Source organism: Betta splendens, chromosome 11, assembly GCF_900634795.4.
Source record: "Betta splendens chromosome 11, fBetSpl5.4, whole genome shotgun sequence".
NCBI lineage: Eukaryota > Metazoa > Chordata > Actinopteri > Anabantiformes > Osphronemidae > Betta > Betta splendens.
The window spans coordinates 13,448,417-13,469,502 of NC_040891.2; the positions used below are offsets into that span (position 1 = coordinate 13,448,417).

General features: G+C 43.1%; 4 protein-coding genes across 5 annotated transcripts; 1 reads left to right on the forward strand and 3 right to left on the reverse strand.

Moving 5' to 3' along the window:
* The first annotated feature begins 3,081 nt into the window (after window positions 1-3,081).
* Window positions 3,082-7,848, forward strand: apoa4a (apolipoprotein A-IV a). Of its 2 annotated transcripts, XM_055512714.1 has the most exons (5): window positions 3,082-3,241; window positions 6,506-6,712; window positions 6,789-6,849; window positions 6,935-7,085; window positions 7,158-7,848. In XM_055512714.1, exons 3-5 carry the CDS (start codon window positions 6,810-6,812, stop codon window positions 7,735-7,737), a joined length of 771 nt encoding a protein of 256 aa, XP_055368689.1. In that variant the 5' UTR covers window positions 3,082-3,241; window positions 6,506-6,712; window positions 6,789-6,809; the 3' UTR covers window positions 7,738-7,848. The 2 variants fall into 2 exon arrangements, with proteins under 2 accessions (XP_055368689.1, XP_029022308.1); XM_029166475.3 differs by lacking the exon at window positions 3,082-3,241 and having other exon boundaries at window positions 4,826-6,712.
* On the reverse strand, window positions 3,327-4,681 carry LOC114865386 (apolipoprotein Eb-like). Its single transcript, XM_029166476.2, has 5 exons — window positions 4,588-4,681; window positions 4,420-4,483; window positions 4,174-4,321; window positions 3,807-4,094; window positions 3,327-3,728 (listed from the first exon to the last, which is right to left on the reverse strand). Exons 2-5 carry the CDS (start codon window positions 4,460-4,462, stop codon window positions 3,443-3,445), a joined length of 765 nt encoding a protein of 254 aa, XP_029022309.1. The 5' UTR covers window positions 4,463-4,483; window positions 4,588-4,681; the 3' UTR covers window positions 3,327-3,442.
* Window positions 7,849-8,048: 200 nt separating the features above from the next.
* On the reverse strand, window positions 8,049-11,519 carry tomm40l (translocase of outer mitochondrial membrane 40 homolog, like). The gene is made up of 10 exons (XM_029166474.3): window positions 11,363-11,519; window positions 10,309-10,523; window positions 10,146-10,213; window positions 9,928-10,020; window positions 9,735-9,836; window positions 9,536-9,641; window positions 9,310-9,432; window positions 9,147-9,223; window positions 8,868-8,970; window positions 8,049-8,787 (listed from the first exon to the last, which is right to left on the reverse strand). Exons 1-10 carry the CDS (start codon window positions 11,479-11,481, stop codon window positions 8,648-8,650), a joined length of 1,146 nt encoding a protein of 381 aa, XP_029022307.2. The 5' UTR covers window positions 11,482-11,519; the 3' UTR covers window positions 8,049-8,647.
* A 600-nt stretch (window positions 11,520-12,119) lies between these two features.
* Window positions 12,120-21,044, reverse strand: LOC114865426 (probable ATP-dependent RNA helicase ddx6). Its single transcript, XM_029166551.3, has 13 exons — window positions 20,888-21,044; window positions 18,666-19,704; window positions 18,488-18,592; window positions 18,006-18,135; window positions 17,712-17,858; window positions 17,526-17,620; window positions 17,324-17,446; window positions 16,856-16,984; window positions 16,482-16,598; window positions 16,321-16,384; window positions 16,139-16,240; window positions 15,690-15,909; window positions 12,120-15,603 (listed from the first exon to the last, which is right to left on the reverse strand). The coding sequence occupies exons 2-12, from the start codon at window positions 18,903-18,905 to the stop codon at window positions 15,695-15,697; spliced, it is 1,467 nt and encodes a 488-aa protein (XP_029022384.1). The 5' UTR covers window positions 18,906-19,704; window positions 20,888-21,044; the 3' UTR covers window positions 12,120-15,603; window positions 15,690-15,694.
* Between the last annotated feature and the right edge of the window lie 42 nt (window positions 21,045-21,086).

Consider the following 21,086-nt stretch of genomic DNA (forward strand, 5'->3'; position numbering starts at 1 on the left):
TGTCTGGCCTGAAAAGACAGGTCAGGGTCAGCGATGAATCACTTACCACAGGAAATGTGTTGAACATCTTTAAATAAACATGTGACATCATAATCAACAAACATCAGGAGCTTCCAGAGTCCAACAGGATGTAGTGCCTCAGAGCACACAGTACTTGCCCATATAAGTGTTGGTTTGATAGTTCAGTGGATAGAGCGTTGACTTCAGGATTGGACGGTCATGGGTTCAAAGCCCACCAGAGCACCAGGTGTGTCCTTGAGTAAGACACTTCCATGGCCTCCCACTGCTCCCCTCAGGATGTGTAAAAATGTAGATTCAATAAAGAAGTGTGTGTAAAGCACGACTCTTGGTCTTTTCCCATCAGGGGGCTCCACAGTGAATCCTCTTTTTCCATCTCATTGTATCAAGGGCATCTTCTTTACTCACACCAGCCAACCTCAACACTCGCCATCACACTGAACTGTTAAACTCCTTCACCTCAGCCCCTGTAGCCTCACTGTTCTACCTCTCAATCAGACACATGTATTCCGTCTTACTACCACTTTCATGCCTCTTCTTTCCAGCAAACCTCCACCTCCAGCTGTTCCTCCACCTGCTCTCTACTCACTGCAGATCAAAGCACAGCAAACAAGGGACTCAAAGCTGGTGTCGTCCCACCTCCACCTTGAACTCCTCAGTCTGACCTACAGCACGTCTCACCACCGTCATACTCCTGTCATGCATGTCCTGGACGACTCTCACGTACTTCTCTGCCGCTCCAGTCAACCTCATCCAGTCCCACAGCTCCTCCCTCCACCCTGTCATCACCTCCTCTACATCCACAGACACAATGCAGCTCCTTCTGACCATCTCTGTACTTGTCCACCAACATTCTCAGAGCAGACATGGCATCAGTGGAGCTCTTACAGGGCATGAAACCATACTGCTGCTCACAAACCTCCACCTTCTTGCTGAGCCTGGCTTCCACTGCTCTTCCCCACAGCTTCATTGTGCGGCTCAGCTTTATTCCTCTGTAGTTGCTGCAGTTCTGTCGTCCTTGTTCTTAAAGATCGGAACCACAACGCTTCTCATCCATTCCTCAGGCATCTTCTCGCTCTCTAGAATCCTGTTGAACAAACTGGTTAGAAACTCCACGGCGGTTTCTTCTAGACGCTTCCACAGGTTGGTCATCAGGACCAACAGCCTCTCCACTGCTCTCTGTTCCTCTCACCAACATGCCCATTGAAGTCTGCTCCAGCCACCACCCCCTCTCCTCTGGGGATTCTCTCTGTGACCTCATCAAACCCACTCCAGAGTCCTCCTTCTCTTCTAACTCACAGCCAACTTACCCACTGACTACATTCACCGTCGCCCCTTCGATTTCCAGCTTTACGCTCATCACCCTGTCTGAGACTCTTTTCACCTCTAGAACATTGTTCACAAACCCCCATCAGCATCACTCCTACCCCGTTTCTCTTCCGATCCACACCGTGGTACAACAGTTTGTATCCTCCTCCAATACTACGTGCTCTGCTGCCCTTCCACCTTGTCTCCTGCACACACAGTACGTCCACCTTGCTTCTCTCCATCACGTCTGCCTTTCCCTGTCATCGTGCCAACGTTATTCTCACATCTATGCTCCTGTCTTTCCTATTCTCTCTCTGTACAACAACCCTTCTGCCTCCTCTCCTGTTTCGACCAACAATAGTCCAATTTCCACCGGCACCCTGTGTGTTAACAGCATCAGTGGATGTTGTTAACCCAGGCCGCGACCGATTCGGTTTCGAATTGTAATGGACAATTTGCATGGTTGTTTTTGGCAGGTTTTACGCCGGATGCCCTTCCTGACGCAACAATATACGATAGTTGTGACACTGCCGTTCATCATGTTTTGATTTCGTTTAGATTGACGCGCACATCACCAGAAACTGTTTTTGCGTGTAGCTGATTGGCTCATCCCCCTTGTCAATCGCATCAGCAGCGTTGCTGATTGGGTCGATGATGGTTTTGTCTGGTCAGTTGTACCCTTCATCCAGCATCGCGACAGGAGCCAAAGTAAATATAAGCAAATGTGAGGTCAAAACCGAAGCAAACTAGTAAAAGAAAGAGTCCAGTGGTGCAGAGACGGGTGAGTAAACCAAGCAGCTTTAACGGCCTGTCTGTGAGTTGGACGCTACGTTTCAGGGACGGATTCAACCTGTTGAATGAGGCCGAATCCTTTTCCCGCCACTACGGTGTTCAAGTGGTGTGGGACATTACAGTGTTAAAAACATGTAAAAGAAAACACGGCCAAGGCATAAAGTCTCTAGCTCCGAAAATGAATAAAATAATTGTTTAATTGAAATAACTAAGCCGCGTTTCAGTAGGTTATGTGCATATAAAATAGCTTTGTTTTTAAATCCACTGTGATTTTTAAAGTTGTGCTTATTTAATACGATACTTTGGGTCTAAATACGATCATTCTAAAGCGATGGTACCGTATTTCTTTATTTCCCATCTGACAACACTGGTGCAGCCAGGCTGTAGGAGAAACAGGCCTCATGCTGTTTTTTATGTTTTCTCATTTTTAGTTACGTTGTTGTTTTAGCAGTGTGTTGTTTTCTGCCTATTACATTACATGTTATTCTTGTGTTATTTCAGACAGTTTTGCATGGTTTGTTTGGGTTTTAACCCAGAAAGTTAGCTCAGCGCCATTAGCTGCCTCATGCTAGTCACTAATAACGCTCTGCAGCGTCATTGGCAACTTTCACAATTTTATTTGTACAGGGAGTCAGATGTGCAGGACAGATTGAATGACAGACTGTACCGTTTTGCTGTGTTCATCAGGTATAATTTAAAGTTATATTTACCGCCTCACCTAGTGCATTTTCTCTGTTTGGCCGCCAGGTGGCGCTGGTTTACTTTAATATGCAGAGTTTAGTTGAACTTTTATGAAAATTGTGTTGATTTTTTGGTAAAGGAAAAATTTTCCTGTCGTTTTGTTTAATTAAACACAGTTTGAAATTAAAAGTTGTATTTGTATAACTTGTCCGCTCTCAGTGCAGCTACGCACTGTTGGACAGGTTGGGAGACGGTTTATGTTGTTTTGTTGTCTTCAACAGGAAAGTAAAACAAGGAGAACAACCTGGTGTCTTCAATGAGAATGCACAAAGCAGGACCTGTTACACACGCACGGACCAGCGGACCTTTCTCCTGCATCCACGGGGCTGGACTTTCGCTTCTCGGCTTCGTACGTGGACCACCTGCGGGAGCGCGCTGTGCGGTGAGACGTTCACGGACACGGAAACGCTGAGCGTTCCAGTTTATACAGTTTTTCTTAGATAATGTTATCTGTATGATGCATTAGATCATGAGGGCAGTTGGCTTTTATTAAAGTGACAGAGCAGAACATTCACACTGTGCTTGACATTAGTAATATAACAAATGTTTCATTTACACTGGTGACAGATGAGGTTCACAGGGTTTAACTGAACATGGCGACGTAGGGCTGGAACCACTTGCGCACCTCCTCCATGTGCTCCTCCATGTTGGATTTCATGTTCTCCACTTGGCCCCTGATGTCGTTGGCTGTGGTCTCCATCGTGTCCTTGATGTTGTCCACCTGGGTCTTCAGCAGCTCGTTGAGGGTGGTGATCTTGGCCTGGGCGTTGTCCCGCACCTGAGCGATGTAAGGGTCCACGCGCGTCTTCACCTCCTCCATGTTGCTGGAGGTGCGAGAGTGAAGCTCCTCAAAGTAGTCGGTCACGTGCCTGCGAAAAAGCAAATAGAGCAGTTTATATTTATTTTCAAGATCTGTAAAACCGTCCCATCAGCCCTTTTTCACACACTTCTTGATCTCCTGCGTGTCCTTGCTCAGGCGTTTCTTCAGCTTGCGGGTGTAGCTGGTCATTCTAGCCCTGACGTCCTCCACGTTCTGCTCCATCATGGTCTGCAGCTCCTGGGTGTACTTGTCCATCTGGTCCTGGGCGTCGGCTATGTGAGTGCGCAGTTTGTCGACCAGCGGCTGCAGGTCCGTGGCCAGGCGCTCCGCCGCCTCCTTGGTGTAGGGGGCCAGCTTGGTGTGCAGGTCTTCCTTGTACATGGTCAGCTCTGATACGCTGTCCGAGACCAGGGTGCTGCGGGGTGACAGGACAGAGGCTGTAGACGGCGGCCGCGCTACAGGAAGTCAGGCATGATACTCGGACCATCACTCACTCCAGTTCTCGGCTGATCTGGTAGCTCTTGATGTCTTTCACCGCCTCCTCGGCCCTGGTGTTCAGCTCTGTGAAATAGTCCTGCATCTTTTCCACGGCAGCCTCCCAGGAGCGCTCCCAGTCCTGAGGCACGCTTCTTGCTTGGCATCCTGCATCAGGAGCCAGAATGAGAAAACATCACAACATTTGAACTGAACACGATTTGGGGTAAAACAGCTTTGAGACAAACAAAGTAATAAACACTCACCTGACAGGACTGCCAGCGCAAGGACGAGTACAAACCCCCTCATGATGATACAAAATAAGGACACCTGGACACAAGGTAACACTAATTCAAATTTAAGTTCTTTGGTAGCTACAATGTGACATGTATTAATATTTAACGTAATAATACTGAAGATGTGCTGTTTCTCACCTCAGTGATCCTGGTTTGATGCCTGAGACTCTGACTGAGCCTTTTGCTCAGTATTTATAGCGTCCCGTTGGCAATGATGTGATAAATGTGAGGGCTTGTTGACCTGCGTCCGAAGTTCTCTGTGTGAACTGTGTTGTTGTCAGCTTTTACTGCTCTGTGTGTTATTTTGACTCCACGTCGCACAACGAAGGTACACGAGCAGGAACACGTCGGAGCTAAACATCCTCAGCGTCTGCTGGAACAAGAAGAGCAGTGGCTTGAAAGCAGTAGTTTATTAAACTTGCCTAAAATGTCTTCTTCTGATCTACTATGGTCAAAAGTGAACAAAAGTGGCTCTGGTATCAAACCTTTGTCCAATTAATCAGGTTCATAGTCTGCTTAAATAACCACCGTCTGCATTTGTACAACTTTTATTAGATTGGAAAGCTTCCAATGAGCTTCTGGCCTGAAAAGACAGGTCAGGGTCAGTAATGAATCACTTACCACAGGAACAGCTTTAAATAAACATGTGACATCATAATCAACAAACATCATGAGCTTCCAGAGCCCAACAGGACAGAGAGCAGCTTCTACTCGTCTTCACTCTAAGTGAGCGATGAGGGACGGAATCCAGTCTTCATTAAAGACTTATCAGTCTTATTAAGTGAATATCTTAAAGAAAGTTTAATTGCTTTATTAATATTGTTTTACTGTCCTGGGAAAAGAAGATTTATTTTAAGATGGTTCCTTGGTGGGAGTAACTTCAGCTGAGACTCAAGCAGAAAAGTGCCGAAACGCATTAAAAAATATTAAAATCAAGTGAATAAAAATGGGTTTTAAGATGAGACTTATAACCCTTCACACTTGGGGCCTGTCTGATGTGGAGAGTGAGTTTATTCCACAGCCTTGGTCACCTCTGCTTTTGAACCTGAACTCAGGAACCTCAAGAAGCAGCTGGTCAGTAGATCTGAGTGGCCAAACGGGAGAGTATGGGTGTAGTAGTTCAAAAATATAAGGCAGCTAAAATAAATGTAATGAAGTAATGAAGCTTGTGGTGAGGCATTATTTTAACATGTCACAGAATCAAGCACAACCCTCCCCCAGACATCACGGCACCCTGCCACAATAAGATGTCAGGCAACTAAAGCAAATAAAGCAGTCACACTGGTGAGCTGAGATGAATAATGAACATACAGGTCATCTACCAGTGAAACCAGTGACGACTAGGATGTTCAAGGCCTAATTTGGCTCTTTGTGGTTACTTTTCATATACATCATGAGAAGAACCTCCTTCTGTACCTGAGCTTTACTCCGTATCTGTCCCTGAGGATCTACAGGTAGAGCTGGACTCCAGGTCCAAAGGAGCAAAGTCCAGGACTGAGTGTTGTGCTGTTGTTGCTGCATCGGCATCATCACAGCTTTTCACGGGTTAACAACAGAGACAGAGACTCTGAGTGCAGCTCCCCTCACAAATCTAACACTTCAGTGTTTCAGTCAAACACATCACGTTCATAAGTATCAAAACAGAAATCTGAAGTTGAACAAATGTAAACAAACACAAGCTTTAGGCATGTACACTTTTATTATAGCTACATTACAAATAATATAGAATTACAGTCAGTTTAAAATGAAGGCAATGAAATGAAAAGTCAAAGCTGCTGCTCAGCTTTGAGGTTTTATGGTTCGAGATGTGGTCCAGGACTTTGGATCCAGTCGTAGCAGGCGACGTGCAGCCTGTCTCTGATAAGAAGGAGCTAAAGTCTTCATCTCAGGAGAAACTGCTGATGAACGTCTCTGCTTTTCAGTGACGCACACATTAAGTCAGTAACAAAGACAGACTCTGCTGTTTAAAATGAGGAATCTTTACTTTTTTTTAAAACATCTTTCAGCTCAGACGTGGGAAGTTTTCAGACTCATGCTGTTTCAGTTGTGGCCACAGGTCAACAGGAGATCATAAGACGTGAACAAGGAGATGAACAAGCAGTGACACAGCGTGACGTGGAGTGACAGACGTTACAGGAATCTGTCCAGCAGGGCAGATACCGAAGGACTTTACCCTGAGACATGACTATAAAACTGTGGATCCAACCTCTGCACAGCACAAGTCACCAGACACGGAGCTGAAGACACGAGCTGCCTCTCAAAGGTAACACACTAATATTAAAAGCTTAGCTCTCAGATATGTCTGATCTTTAATTGTGCATTTCTAAAAAACCCAACAGCAACCAACAACAAATCCAGCCATGAAGGTTCTTGTGGTTCTCGCGCTCGCTGTTTTCTCTGGTGAGTAGTTTCTGTCTTTGACGTAAACTCTGGAGGATTAAATGTCTGGAGGCCGACTGGAGCTAAAGCTGCTGTTTTACCACAGGCTGCAACGCCAACCTGCTGTGGCAGGACGCTCCCAAGAGCAACATGGACACGGTGAGGGAGGCCTTCTGGAACTACGTGGGTAAAGCCACCATGACCGCTGAGGAGTCCCTGCAGCAGATCAGAGAGTCTGAGCTGGGCCAGGAAATCAAGTAAGGCTCATCACCATGGCGACGCTCACTGGGCTCAGGGACAAACTTCTAACGGTTTTCTGTCTCTTCAAGTGCCAAGATCTCTCAGAGCGCCGACACCGTGAACCAGTACATTGTTGCCCTGCGTGGCCAGGTGGCTCCTCTGACCCAGGACTTCCTCACCCAGTTCTCCCAGCAGACCGAGCATCTGAAAGCTCGTATGGAGCAGGACCTGACCACCGTGAGCACCAGCGTGCAGCCTTACGCCCAGCAGCTGGTGGCGAGCCTCGACAAGCAGGTGGAGGAGCTCAAGAGGGAAGCGGCCTCCTACGCAGAGTCCATGGACCCAGAGGCCCTGAAGGCGGTTCTGCTGCAGAAGAGCCAGGAGCTGAAGGGGCAGGTGGAGAAGAGCGTGAGCGAGCTGCAGACCCAGATGGTTCCCTACACCGACGACATGAAGCAGAAGCTGGAGCAGAGCCTGGAGGAGTTTCAGAACAGCGTGATCCCCCTGACCCAAAGCTTTGAGGCCCAACTGACCCAGAAATCCCAGGAGATCCAGCAGAACCTGGCTCCCCTTGGAGAGGAGCTGAAGGCCAAGCTGGACGCCACCGCCCAGGATGTGCAGGCTCAGCTGGCTGTTCTGTGGGAGTCCTTCACCAAGACCACCCAGTAAACGGACTGTTCCACCGAACCCGCACAGCTCCCCCATCCTCCACACTCCAAATATTTATTTGAAATGTACCAAAAGTATATTTAATTAAATAAAACAACTGACATGATGAAATGATGTTTCTGTCACTGACTTCTGGTCTAGCCAGGAACTAAACAAACTGTCTGGAAACAAACAGAAAGGTACAGTCTATATTTCAGAACCTGAACTGGGACATGCTTCGAGATTTAGAAACAAGGAACCACAATTTATTCGTTTTGATGATGCTAAACTTAAGTAGCAGAGATGGGATCAAAAGATTGAAAGCACAAACATGTTTTTTTAAGAAATTGTATTTATCAGTTTCCAAGAGGTATATACACAGGTCATACACTGATCCACAAGTACCCAACATAAAAAAGGCAACAGAACAAATGACTGATTGTGACACAGGATTCCACACTTCTTCCCTACAGCTAATAAACTTGTCTGTGCCCATTTAATCGCCTTTCAACAAGCAAAAGGTGATTTCACTCATGCACGCAAGACAAAACTTCAAAGTAAAAAAAACAAGAATAAAAGTAAAAAACAAAAACGCAACAGGCACTAAACTCAGTGTGAAAGAAAGAGCCCGCTAATACTGTAACGTCTCTTCACGTCGTACTGGTTTGTGTTTTCGAGAGCCACAGTCAAAATTCTGAGCACTCACATTCTTTGTTGCAGTTTTAGTCACTGGGTCAAGAACTTGGGTCATAAGATTTATATTACCTTCTATTTGTCACCTTTGATGAACCTAGGAAACCAATTAAACACTAGGATTGCTGAAGAAGTCAGACAGACTGAGGTGATGAGTGTAACGAACATAATTCATCCACAGTGAGTCTGTCTGTTCTGTGAAGTCTTTCTGCAGGCCAACAACCCACCGTCAGTCGCTTTAACCAATAGTGACACCGAACCCACACTGGAACTTGTTTTTGCGATGATTGAGGAAGGAGCAAAGGACCAGAGAGAGAGGAAGAGGGAGCAGCTTCTTTTCTAACGTAGCACCAACTATCCAGTTGCTGTCTACTGACCCTTGGAGAGCAGCAAAGACAACGTGAATTAAAACATGGGGAATTATTTATATTAAAGCACCCTTAAAGAATGCAACCTACCTTTAAACTGTAAATTGGCTTTAGGCACGTCTAGCTGGTAACCGAACGACACACTGGTGTCTTGCATACGAGCGCTTGCTTCAAACTCCACACCGACCTGCAACTGTTTGAGAACGGTCATGGTTAAATCATTGTGGTATCTGACAATAGTGAGTCACAGGCTCTCAAAGTTTCTACCTAGTTTTAGAAAACAACTGCATATAAACTTGATGTCAAGAAGTAAAGCATAAAACCACTCCAAAACAAAGCCCACTGTCCATTATGAGACCTGCTTTTTACCTGATCATTAGCTTTGTGGTAGTATGAAGCATGAGCCCCTGCTGAGCCAAGTGTCAATGTGGCGATGTAGTTACTGCCTGTAGTGAAAAGGCATGTTCAAACAACAGTAGATGTTACATATCTTTCTGTATATACTGACTGTAATCTTTGAATTGTGTCTCACCTGTGTATCTGCCAACCAAAGACATCACAGCGCCCTCTTCTGCTGGCCTGCGGTGATAAACTAGCTCCCCTCCCAAAGCCAGGGCTGGTGTGATGGACTGCAGGTAGTGTGTTACAACAATACCTGGTAAATGGACAAACCATTATGTGTAAATGCTGTTTGTTTTTTTGGGTGGGAGACAATGAATAGCCAATGATCATAATCAAACAACCATGCGACGACCTACCAGAGCCACTGAGGACATCTGGGTTTCCAAGTGTAATAGTTGCCGTAAAGTCGTCTCCCTTGAACTCAGCATCAGCTTGCCAGTTCACAAATTTTTGTTGTTGTGTCTAAGAGATAGGCAGATATTAACACATCAATAGCATTAACAATAAAAATAAGTAACAACATACACTGGTCTAAATGTGCAAAACAATGTGTACCTGAAAGGCCACTTTGGATCGAATTCTGTTGGCAAGCTGGTGAATGATCTGAGCATTAAGGCTGCCGCTGTTGTCCATGTCACCCACCATGACTGGAAAACTCTGAAGAATAAAAGATACATTTCTCTTTTCTTTCTAAATATAATATATGGAAAACCTGACTGATATATGACTTTACTGCAGCATAAGGTACCTCTGCTGGACCCATCTGCTTTGATCCAACGTATGTAGCACCAAATCTGTAGCTGGAATCGCCTACGCTGCTCAGCAATACAGTGTGATTCACCTTATAGAAGGTTCACAAGACATAATGAGGTAAAATGGGTGTCTCTCATGAAATTTATTAGCGTTTGTTGATTATTGACAAAGTGCAACATTCATAAATCAAAGTGTAAAATTAACTCAACTGACCTGGAAGTAGTTGCTAAGGCCCTTGTTGACAACTAGTCTGACACCTTCCATCTGCATAGGGAAAACCTCTGCAGGCAAAACAACAGATGCGGATAGGACACATTCATTGCAATGATTTAAATTTGGCTGCAGCAGTAATTTGTGGATCAGGTGAATTATTTACCTTTGCATTTGCGATGACACTCATCAAATGCACCTGGATTGGGTAATGAGCTCTCCGTCTCCTGCTGTTGCCCAGAGGCGTCCCCTGTCTGTGGTATAATTGAGGACACTGGAGGCATCCCAAAGCCTGGTGGCACCGTCAACCCAGGGCCAGCAGCACCACCAGGGGTTGGTGGTGCTGGGCTGGGGGAGCTGGCAGCCAAAACACTGCCCATGCTGACAATGAAGGAAAGTAGTAATAAAAGCAGGAGTTAGACAAGTGAAGAAGAAGCAAGATACAGTGAGAGGTAACTCAGTCAGGGACATCATCGAGGTGGTTACACATGATAGAACAAACATCTGAGCACACACATAACTGATACTAGGTGTAGTAGAGTATACAGCAGATTTGAACATGCAATAGCTCAAATCAAATGTCAAACACCTTTTAAGCGCAGCAGCAGCTGTTTTCTATTATAGTCTTTCTTATTGCAGCTAGCATGGACGCTGACAGTTACACACTTTAATTACAGATATTACACAGCTCCACTGTAAATGTCTTGATTAACCTCTTTTTGTGTTATAATTACTTGCCTTTGAAATAAAAGTTATTTTAAAAAATATATATAATTTCGTGACAGGGCATAGGCAAAAAACGTATTAGGAGCTTCATATGTAAAATTGGTGAAGTGTCCCTTTAACCTTTCACACTCATTCATTTTAAGACGGAGAAAGAGCGAACAACAAACACATGGTAAAAAGATGGAAATAAAAATTACATGAAGAACAATGAATGAGTAAACCGTGGTCACTAACTATTATGAATATAATGTGTGTGTTATTTTTTATAAGAAAACGACAACCCCGTACTAAAACCTTGACTATGCTAACCGCTTGTTAGCTCTCCAACCTAAAGCCGTTAGCCTTCAAACAAACAGCTGCTGCTAGTGATGCTAGTAAAACATGAACTTGTGAAAAAATTCAAATGACAAGAACGGCTAACACGCGGGCACACTGCCAATAAACCAGTCATTTTGAATAAAACACAACGCTAAGGCACAACGTTGGCTACTCACGTTGTTATTTGCAGAGGACGATGTAGACGGAAGTTGAATTCCCGTAGTACCACAGAAGAAGACGAGTGTGACGTAGGTCTGTGAACCAAAAAGTATTGGTAGAAACATCTGTCAATCATTTATAATGGAGGGCGTGGCTTCAGATAGGTATGTAACGTTTCAACTAAAACACTAACGGAACGTGAAGAGACGTCAGACGTAAGAGGGCGGGACCTGGTATCCGGAGGTCAACGATTAGCGGAGAACTTAGACGTCAGCGAGTTGTAACGAGAAGTCCGGGTCTCATGAAATGCATTAAGCAGCGCCTTCAAGGTCAATCAGAGCCACTGCGGCTCCAGGGAGCGTCAGAAAGGTCACCAAGTGTTAGTAATGGCAAAGACCTGATGTGTTCATCACAACCTGCGGGGAACGAGTGAACAGCTCTGTGGAGAAAAAGAGGAGGAAAATGGGTAGAGAAAAAAAAAGCAATAACTAAATAACTAAAACAGTGACTTACTGTAGGAACTCTGCTCAATGTAAAAAAGGCTGCAAGTGTAGAAATATGTTTTTTTCTGTCCCTGGAGGTGCACATTCAAACTTGAGACACTTAGACTGTGTTAAATTATAAATAGTTACATCTTTCACTGATTTCTACTAAATGGACTAAGCAACATAGCTTAGATTACATGGTCTTCTCACTAAAACTCTGTGGTTTTTTTAATTATGCAGTAAAAAGGAGATTGGTAACAAAACAGACGAGGAAGAAAGAGACAACAAACATTTCTGATCAATTTATTGAAATTTAGAGCCCCTGCATGTATTTCCATGTTACAACAGTTGGGTAAAGTCAGAATAACAATTTGTGCCTGTATGATGGATTTTTATAAAACAGGGAAACAAAAAAAGAATAAAACTGCATTATTAGTCACATTCTTCATAAATCTATTGGCACAAAAATGAAAAGCCGCCAACGGGGAGGCTGGTTTCAGGCTGCTGTAATTTAGGTCCAGAATGTGGGACTGATCTCTGCAGAAGCAGAACGCTAAACAACCAGGACAGGTTTGGAAAAGCAAATAATCATGTAACTTTAGGATATATTTAATTCGTGTTACAGTTTTTTCCATCCATGTTGTTGACAAATCATGTTGCTAAACAGGGAAATCACATGTTCAATCCATGTTGCAATGAAAATACTGCAGCCACTTTACAGTCAGCTTGTGAATTATCATCACATGGAAGCAGGGGTGAGTTAGTGCAGCAAATTAAGTGGTCTAATTCAAATTTACTATGCCCAGTACAAATATTACCGAACTTTAGCCATTATTACCATTTTCATGTCAAGAAGTTACTTTTAATTAATTCCCACCAATTGACAGATTCCAAAACTTGACATTCTGAAACCAAATACTCCAACCCCTTCAACAAGTTTCTGACAAACATGCCTCCCACCCATCCATTCAACACATCTCACACACACACACAGACAAAGATATCTGGACAAAATGAATCACTTGACATTCACAACTACATTCGTCATAACCTCTTCTGTGACAAAATGTTCACTCAGTCAATCAGTGGCAGCTCATGATGATGGGCTACTAAAAAAACAAAACAAAAACAGTTTTATGCGTCGCCTCAGGCATCAAAAGGAAATCCTTTACATGGGTGGGGGTTGAACTCAGCTCCTAAAGCACAACACAAATGTCTTAAGTCTTTACATGTTTGTCGTTTTGGGATCACAGAAGAGATTACGGAATGACTCAAGGATGTGATGAGAAACACAAAACTCCAAGAACAGAAAGCAGGAAAACTTTCCATTAGAAATGAAATGTTGGTTTTTGCCTACAAATTTAAATGTGTGGAGGAAGAGGAGGTTTAAAAGACTGAACAAAAGGTCACACCCGCGACACCTGTAAACGCTCACTGATATTTAACACACGTTGCCACAAGACGCAGAACAAGTCTGCACATGAAAGCACAAAAAAACAAAAAACAAACAAAAAAAAAAACCTGACACAACTTTTACATAGAGCTTCAACAGAACAGATTCATTCTGAAGCAGGTGTCAGAGTTGGTTCCTAAAAACAAGCTGGGAATCCTGACATGAGTTCAGAGGAAGTTCTATGTAAACGTGAAGGAAAACGTTCACAGCTGAAAACGCACACATGCACTGACACTCACACACACGCACAAACACACGACATTCCACTTTTTTGGTTTTGCTTCAGTGTAAATCCTGAAAAATCAATTAAGAAAAACAAGGAAACACTGATTTTGCCTCCATCTGCACTCGTGAAACAAAGCGTTTAGTTTTGTTGCAATTGTAAACAACGAATCATTTACAATTTAGTTTCCTCAAAATGATTCAAAACACCTCGTATAAAGATTGCTCAAGTGGGAAACGGATCGAGTTCCTGAAAACTAGTCACAGCACTTTGATCATCTGTCACACCAACATGGAACAGGTTCAAGAAGATCCCAGTGCTTCCCCAGTTTCCATGAATTCTCTCCTGAATAACCTAGTTGTCTCTCTGGTATTTAAATCACACAGCAGATGCAGAGTTCTGTACTTTTAAAAGGAGAGAAACAGTTTAAATACAAAACCTTTGATTTAAGTACCAAAGAAAGATGCAAGATCCCCGGAGAGCATCAGATAAAACACTTGGCTCCTGCAACCCCCCCACCAAAAAAAGAAAAGCTCACAGTGCCCACTCCCCAAACTGCTTTAAGCAACATTAAAAATAAATCTTGAAAAAGCAAAAGTACTTTTTTTAGGTCTTTTTTTAAATATATATATAATTATTGATGCTCTGGGAGGGAGGACAAAAAAAGTCACAGCTGCCTGTTCAAAAATGCTACAATTATGCTTTCAAAAATAACACCCCCCTCCCCCTCGCAAAACATAATACTCACATTTTTATCATCCGAAAACAGAGCTCTGCAGGGGCAAAAAAAAAAGATGGACATGTAGCTACCGCTGCAGAAAGCAAGCTGATGCTTTTACTGGGTTTAATTCACTTAACAAATCCTTGTGGTCCCTAGGAGACTGAGCAGACTTCACCCTGCGGTCCGTGAAACCATCCCGTACCCTCGGTACATTTTATAAAAGCCAATGGCCAAAAAAAAAAAAAAAAAAAAAAAAAGGGGGGTGTCAGTTAACAGATGTCAAAGACAATAGTTTGGCATTCAACCAATAGGCTGCAACATTTTTTGCTGGCAACTAATACATTCACCAACTTTCATTTGACCATAAAAGGGTCATAACCTAAACTGTATGAGAAACTTAAAAGATGTAAGCAACAGAACAGAAAATTTAAACTTTTGTTTTGCACCAAATTACAAAAGAAATCCCTTAAGTTGTTCCCCCCAGCCCATTGATCCGCTCAGGAAGAGCAAATGTCTCTATGAAAGCCGTTTGAACCGTCTCTGCTGCATCAGCCCCAAACAGGACAGGAAGAGACTTTACAGAATCCACCGGCCAGTGGCTTCATCCGCCACCAGAACCTCGAGGCAATGGCCACAATGTCACAGCACGTGGCTGCTGCACGCCAACATCCATCAGTCAGGACAGGGGCCGTGTTTTAACTTTGCTCATGTATTATTCATCGTGTAAGGGGGAAAACAGTCACACAGTACGTAAATAAAGCTGCCCTTTTTTATTGCAACGTTCACAATAAAACGTTCACATTCAGGGTGGTTTTCCTTAAAGGCGTCTGAGCCACGTCGCCACACCTCAGCAGGAGGATGTTTTGTTTTGATTCTTGCATAATAGATGTTTAAATAACCACCGGTTACTATTTAGTTCATCTCATTTGTGTTAATATTCTGTGAATGGATGAGTGCACATGGGAAGTTAAGTAAGGCACTTAAGTGACAACAGCAGTGTAAGTGGACAGAATGAGGGCTGGTTGAAGTGCACCATTGTAACATTGCTGCCGTCAATGAAAACAGTCTCCAAAGACGACTGGTTCAAAACAGCTTTCATACTTATTTGCATTGTTGTCACAGTAAATGCTGTGTAACATGTTTCTGGAGGGAAAAAAAACATCTTACTCAATATAAGCTACTAATCTTTCTTTGGTGCAAAACATAGCTTAAATTTCTGTTAATGAAGTAAATGAGGGAGCTCTTTGAGAAATTATGGGGTGAAAAAAGCCTTAATGTCTATTTGACAGACTGAGAATGAATGAAACACTAACAAGTTGCCTGAAGCCTGCGTGCAAGCGCTGATGTCTGTGCAAAGAGCCCGGTGTCCCCACGTCCTGGAATGGAGACAAACGCTTCATTTACAAAGACAGCTTGAACGTTTTATGCACTGAACCTCCAATGACGACCTCAGCACATTCACCTGGTTTAGGTACTGTCCTGCTGGCGACCAGGCTTTTCCTCTACCTCCTCCACGTCACAGTCTGCGCCAGCCGAGTGGTACTCAGCCACATAAAGGCTCTTATCAATGCTGCTGGGAATGGGCTTGATGTCGGTCACCAACTGGTCTTCAATGGCCTTCAGGTTGAAGCGATCCTCTGACGTGATCAGGTTTATAGCCAACCCCAGGTGACCAAACCTCCCTAAAACATGAATAGGTTTAATGCAATAATTCACAGTCACATTATTTTTTTAATGTTTTCACAAACAGCTTTACTTTGACAAACTACTCAGACGATAACGCAGCCTGTAAAATACCCATAGACCCTCTCAGATGGAAACAAACAGTTCAGTTATATGACAAATGCAGGTCCATCTGCTCCAAGATACAGAAACGAAGGTGGTCACAGTATGAAGAACCGAACAACACACCTGATCTTCCAATACGATGGAGGTAGGTCTCAGCATTCTTGGGGAAGTCAAAGTTGATGACGACGTTGACAGCCTGAATGTCAATACCTCTGGTGAACAGATCTACAGGAATGCAACAGAAATTAAGTCAATGTAGCAGCGTCATCATAGCCAATGTGAGGCACTTGCATACAAACACTCACCAGTGCAGACCAGGTTTCTGCATAGACCATTTCTGAAGTCGTGGAACACACGATTTCTGTATTCCTGAAAGCATAATGTAGAATATACAAGGTTAGAAATTACAAAGCTGTCAAAACACCAAGCTGCAAAAATTTGTATATCGGATTCTTTGTGCTCATACCTGCATCATCTTAGCGTGGATGTAGAAGCAGGAGTAGCCCAGCTGTGTGATCTTCTTGGCCAACAGCTCCACCCTCTGAGTGGAGTTACAGAAGATAATTGACTGGTTGATCTGAAGCTGTGGGACAGAGAAAAACATCAACATGTTAGTTGATGGAATTTAGTCTGTTTGCGGTAAAAATAGGTTGGCAAATTCAGTGATGAAACGGGATGTTACACAAGTGAAAAAACTAACTCCAGGTCACTGTAACACCACCGCTCATGTCAGGAAGCTGCATTTTCAGTATTTTTGCACCATTGCAAAAAGAAGGTCTTTCGTCACAGCAAATTAAATGAATTTGAAATTAAATGAATAAACAATGAGGAGTTGCTTACCCTGGAGAACAGCGTGTTGAGGCAGTGGACTTTCTGCCTCTCAGTGACGTAGGCGTAGAACTGAGTAATGCCCTTCAGTGTCAGCTCCTCCATCAGGTTTATCTCATAGGGTTTCTGAAGGTGCTTGGCCTGAAGCAAGGTCAAAGAAAAAGGTTTGGAGGAAAATGTAAAAACTGCCAGGTTTAGAGTAACCAAAATGTTTTACTGAGATTACTGAATCAATCTCTGTAAAAGATTTCTATCCTAAGTGTCAAATACAAAGGCAATATAGGCAGATTATCATATTTCCAGTCATTGGAAAACTGTCTTGGCTGTTAGCAGCTCTGGAAAGTCAACAACAGACAAAGCACAAACACAGATTTGGGCTCAGCGTGAGAGCAGCTTGGGCTGCAGCGTGAGCAGAGCGCTGCCAAATGGACTGCAGCCACCACGCTGACCGAAAGGCGCGACAATTAGCCCATTACTCACCATGAACTTCTGCACGCTGATGGGGAAGGTTGCAGAGTAGAGCAGGATTTGTCTGTTCTTGGGCAGGAAGCTGATGATATCTTCAATGAGCACCACAAAGTCCTGAGACAGCAGCTTATCAGCCTGAGAAGAAGCAGAGAGATTGACCTAAAGCATGAACCAAACTGAAGTCAAATGCTACTTGTAATGTACATGATGTTACCTCATCCATCACCATCATTTGGACTTTATCCACCTTTGCCACTCCCTTTTTAATCAAGTCCAAAATCCTGCCAGGCGTAGCGATCACCACATGCACTGAAAAAACAAAAACAACACCACCATAAATATAAACCAGCCCCTATTTTAGCAAGAGAGACATTGTGTAATGTTTGTTTCAAATTCTCACCAGTCTCATCCAGGCGCATGATGTCATCTCGCAGGTTGGTGCCCCCCGTGGTGGCCATGACTTTGACTCCTCCTAGGTGTTTGCTGATCTGGATGCAGATCTGACTGACCTGCAGTGCCAGCTCACGAGTGGGCACCATGACAATGGCTGAAAAAGATAAGTGAAAATTAAAAAAAAAAAAGGAGGAAAAGTCACAACTGGAAATGAGACGATCATAGAGGAGGAGGGAAAATAGAAACAGGAATGTAAAGATGCTCCATAAAAGAGAGAAGTGGTAAAACATCAAAGTCTCACCCTGTATGTGGTCTTTTTTCAGGTCTATCCTCTCCAGAAGTGGAATGAGATAAGCTCCACTTTTCCCTGTTCCGTTTTTAGCCCTGGCCAGAATATCCCGTCCAGACAGGGCGATGGGAATGCTTTCCTCCTGCAAGGCACCAAAATTCACTCATTATGTCCCTGGTGACACGCGCACCTCATTTACTTGCTATTGCTCTTCGCTTGATTACACTCCGTTATATAACCCAGTCACAGTTCAGCACTTTATATACAGTAAGATGACTTGTACATGGAAAACTACGCGGTATACTTAGTCAAACCTAAGTTCTTCAGATAGAGATTTCCTGGAAGAAACTCTACCAGATTTAGACATAGTTGAGTCTAAACTTGGCTGGCATTAGCATCTCATCCAAATTGTCAAACTTTTGTCATGCGCCCAATTTCTATTCCACTATTACAGCAGGTCAATTCTGCCAAGAATCACAAGAAATCCACCATACCTGGATGGGGGATGGTTTCTCCCAACCCATCTCAAATATGCCCATCAAGAGTTCACGTTTGAGACAATAATCTTCAAATTCGTTCCCCTTAGTGGCTGTCACATCCTGCAACAGACACAGAAAGGTTATGGAATCCATAAAGTATTTAAAGAATGATGACGCATGAGGCTTGACTCACTGAGGTTTTGACCCTGTTGTCTTTGGGAGGGAGTTGTAGGCTCTTTTTCCAGTCATCTCCAAACTTGATTCCTCCTCCATCCTGAGGGGCACTGCCTGCTTTCTGAGGAGCACCCAAAGCCTTTCCTTGAGTTGTGGGTGCTGGCTGAGCTGAAGCTGGTTTGGTCTGTCCTCTGAGCCCATTCTGCTTATTCAGTCCCATGACAACTGGGCCGACATTTTCTGTTCTGGTAGTTGCCATTTTTTCCTGCTTGTCTTGCTCTTCTTGCGCCCACCAAAGTATTAGATTTTTGCCTCTTAGGTTTTTCTTTTTTAAAAATTCTCCTCAAAAGTAAAAAAGTTTAATAAAGCATTAACAAACAATATTTTCTGTACTTTAAGTCCAAAGCTTTTACAACACAAGTTGATTTATAGTATTTACATATACACATGTACGTGCAGTTCGGTCCCCTTGAACAACAGAGTGACTGACGTACAAGAACAACAACTACAAACAAAAAAAGGGTTTTTACACAAGGGCTCTTCAAAATGAAGAGAAATATGCATTCATATGCATCAATATACCTGCTCACAATATAGAAAAATTATATGTGAACAAGTATGAAAGCAGTTCAAGTCCTGAAATAGAACAACTAAGGCAATTTGAACTTGGGGAATAGTTTCTGGAAAATAATCTTAGTTCAATGCTTAGACTTCTGTATCTAAACAGTATTTCCTGTTTGAGTCTATTTGTTGCTCAGTATCCCTGTACTTGACAAAACGGTTGTCCAAGTGTTTCCCAAAAAACTTTTAGTTTGTAATGCTCTGTTTACTTCCGCTGTGTGGGTATACGTTGCTCCACGTGCGTACAAAAAATATCCTGCAATCACAAATAAAGGGGTTATCTAGTCCAAAGCCAAACAGCTTCCCCCCCTTTGAGTCTTCAGTGTTCGTCTTCTTTCCTCTCCAGGTGTTTTAATCTTCTCTCTATAGACACGACAGGTTGTGTGAAAGCTTGGCTTTTATCAACGCCTACAAGTCAGCTGACTTAAATCTGTCACCTACAAGAAATACAACAGAAAGTTGACATATCACTCAGGTGATCAACGGAAAAAAAGTAATGCAGTGTTGAACACTAAATAGGGTAATTTATCATTTGCTAAGAAAGCAAACTTTTTCACTTACATTGTAGCTATGGAGCAAAAATGCAACCGTTGCCCCCCAGTTTTGTTAGAAGTGGGACACATTTAAAATACACTTTAAGCCTGTGGCCCCACTTTACATGCTTACGAAATGGAATCAGCTGCATGAGGATTGATCTTCCTTAGATTGCAATTACCATCAATTGTACATTGCGACTGCCAATTAACTACACACCCACATACAAAAGGTCCAACAGCCTCTGAAGCACATCGTCTTTGTATAGAAAAACGCTCGTAAAAAGGCAGTAACAGAGTTCAGTCGATGTCCTGAAGTTTGTGGTTAACGTTTGGTTCAATCCATTTCATCTATGGAAACTTATAATATACAGTGTTTTAGTCGATACTGTTTGTCATCAAATTTGTAATTTCTCCAAACAATGAAAAGGTTTGACAGATAATTGATTCAGGCTGGGGTTAAACGGTTCAGGTGACTCTTCCAGATGGCCATTCACAAACATTTTAACCAAGAGCTTCGGTCATACCATCAAGTTAAACTTCGTGTCTGACTTAAAATATTTTTTATTTTTATCGTTTTTATCGCATAAACTGTCAAAACTTAGTTCTTCCAGACAGCTTTGGTTTATAAAACTGGCGGTCTAAGCGTCGACTGTTCGATTTTTTTTTTATTTGAAAAAAATCTTTCAGTAACAGTTATTCTTCGATAGCTTCAAGAAACATAGTCTGTTTGTATAATTAGATCATATCGGCTATTATTTATCAGTCAGTAACATCATGCTAGTGTGTTTCTCGGGGGATAAACAAACAGCGTTAGCGATAAGCTACCGAACTGCTAAGCAGCTGAAGGTTGAATATCCAGCATCTAAACTAATATTAGCTTTTAATTTAAAAGCAACATAGCGCCGCGTTAAATAAAAGCGAAATTTTCAAATAATGTTATATTGCCCGAAAATAATAGTTATCCTCTAAGCTAATTGTACGCTAGCACCAACAACTCCAATTGCTAACGGTTGCTGTCTTTCCTGCTGAAAGCAATTCGGAATTTTAACGGAAAGTGTGCGGTTCCAGGTCACCGTAAACCTACCTTGGTTCGTCTGTTATTTTACAATGAGTTTCCAGTTCGTGGTAGATCTGTTACTTTATTTGTGCGTCGCAAAATAAGTGATTTTCACTTGAAATAGATCGCTTCTATTGTGTTTCTTCTTCCTTTAAATCAACATGGTCGCCTTCTTCTTCGAATTCTCTTCCTCGGCTTCGCTCCTGTTTATAGGGCTGGAAACCGA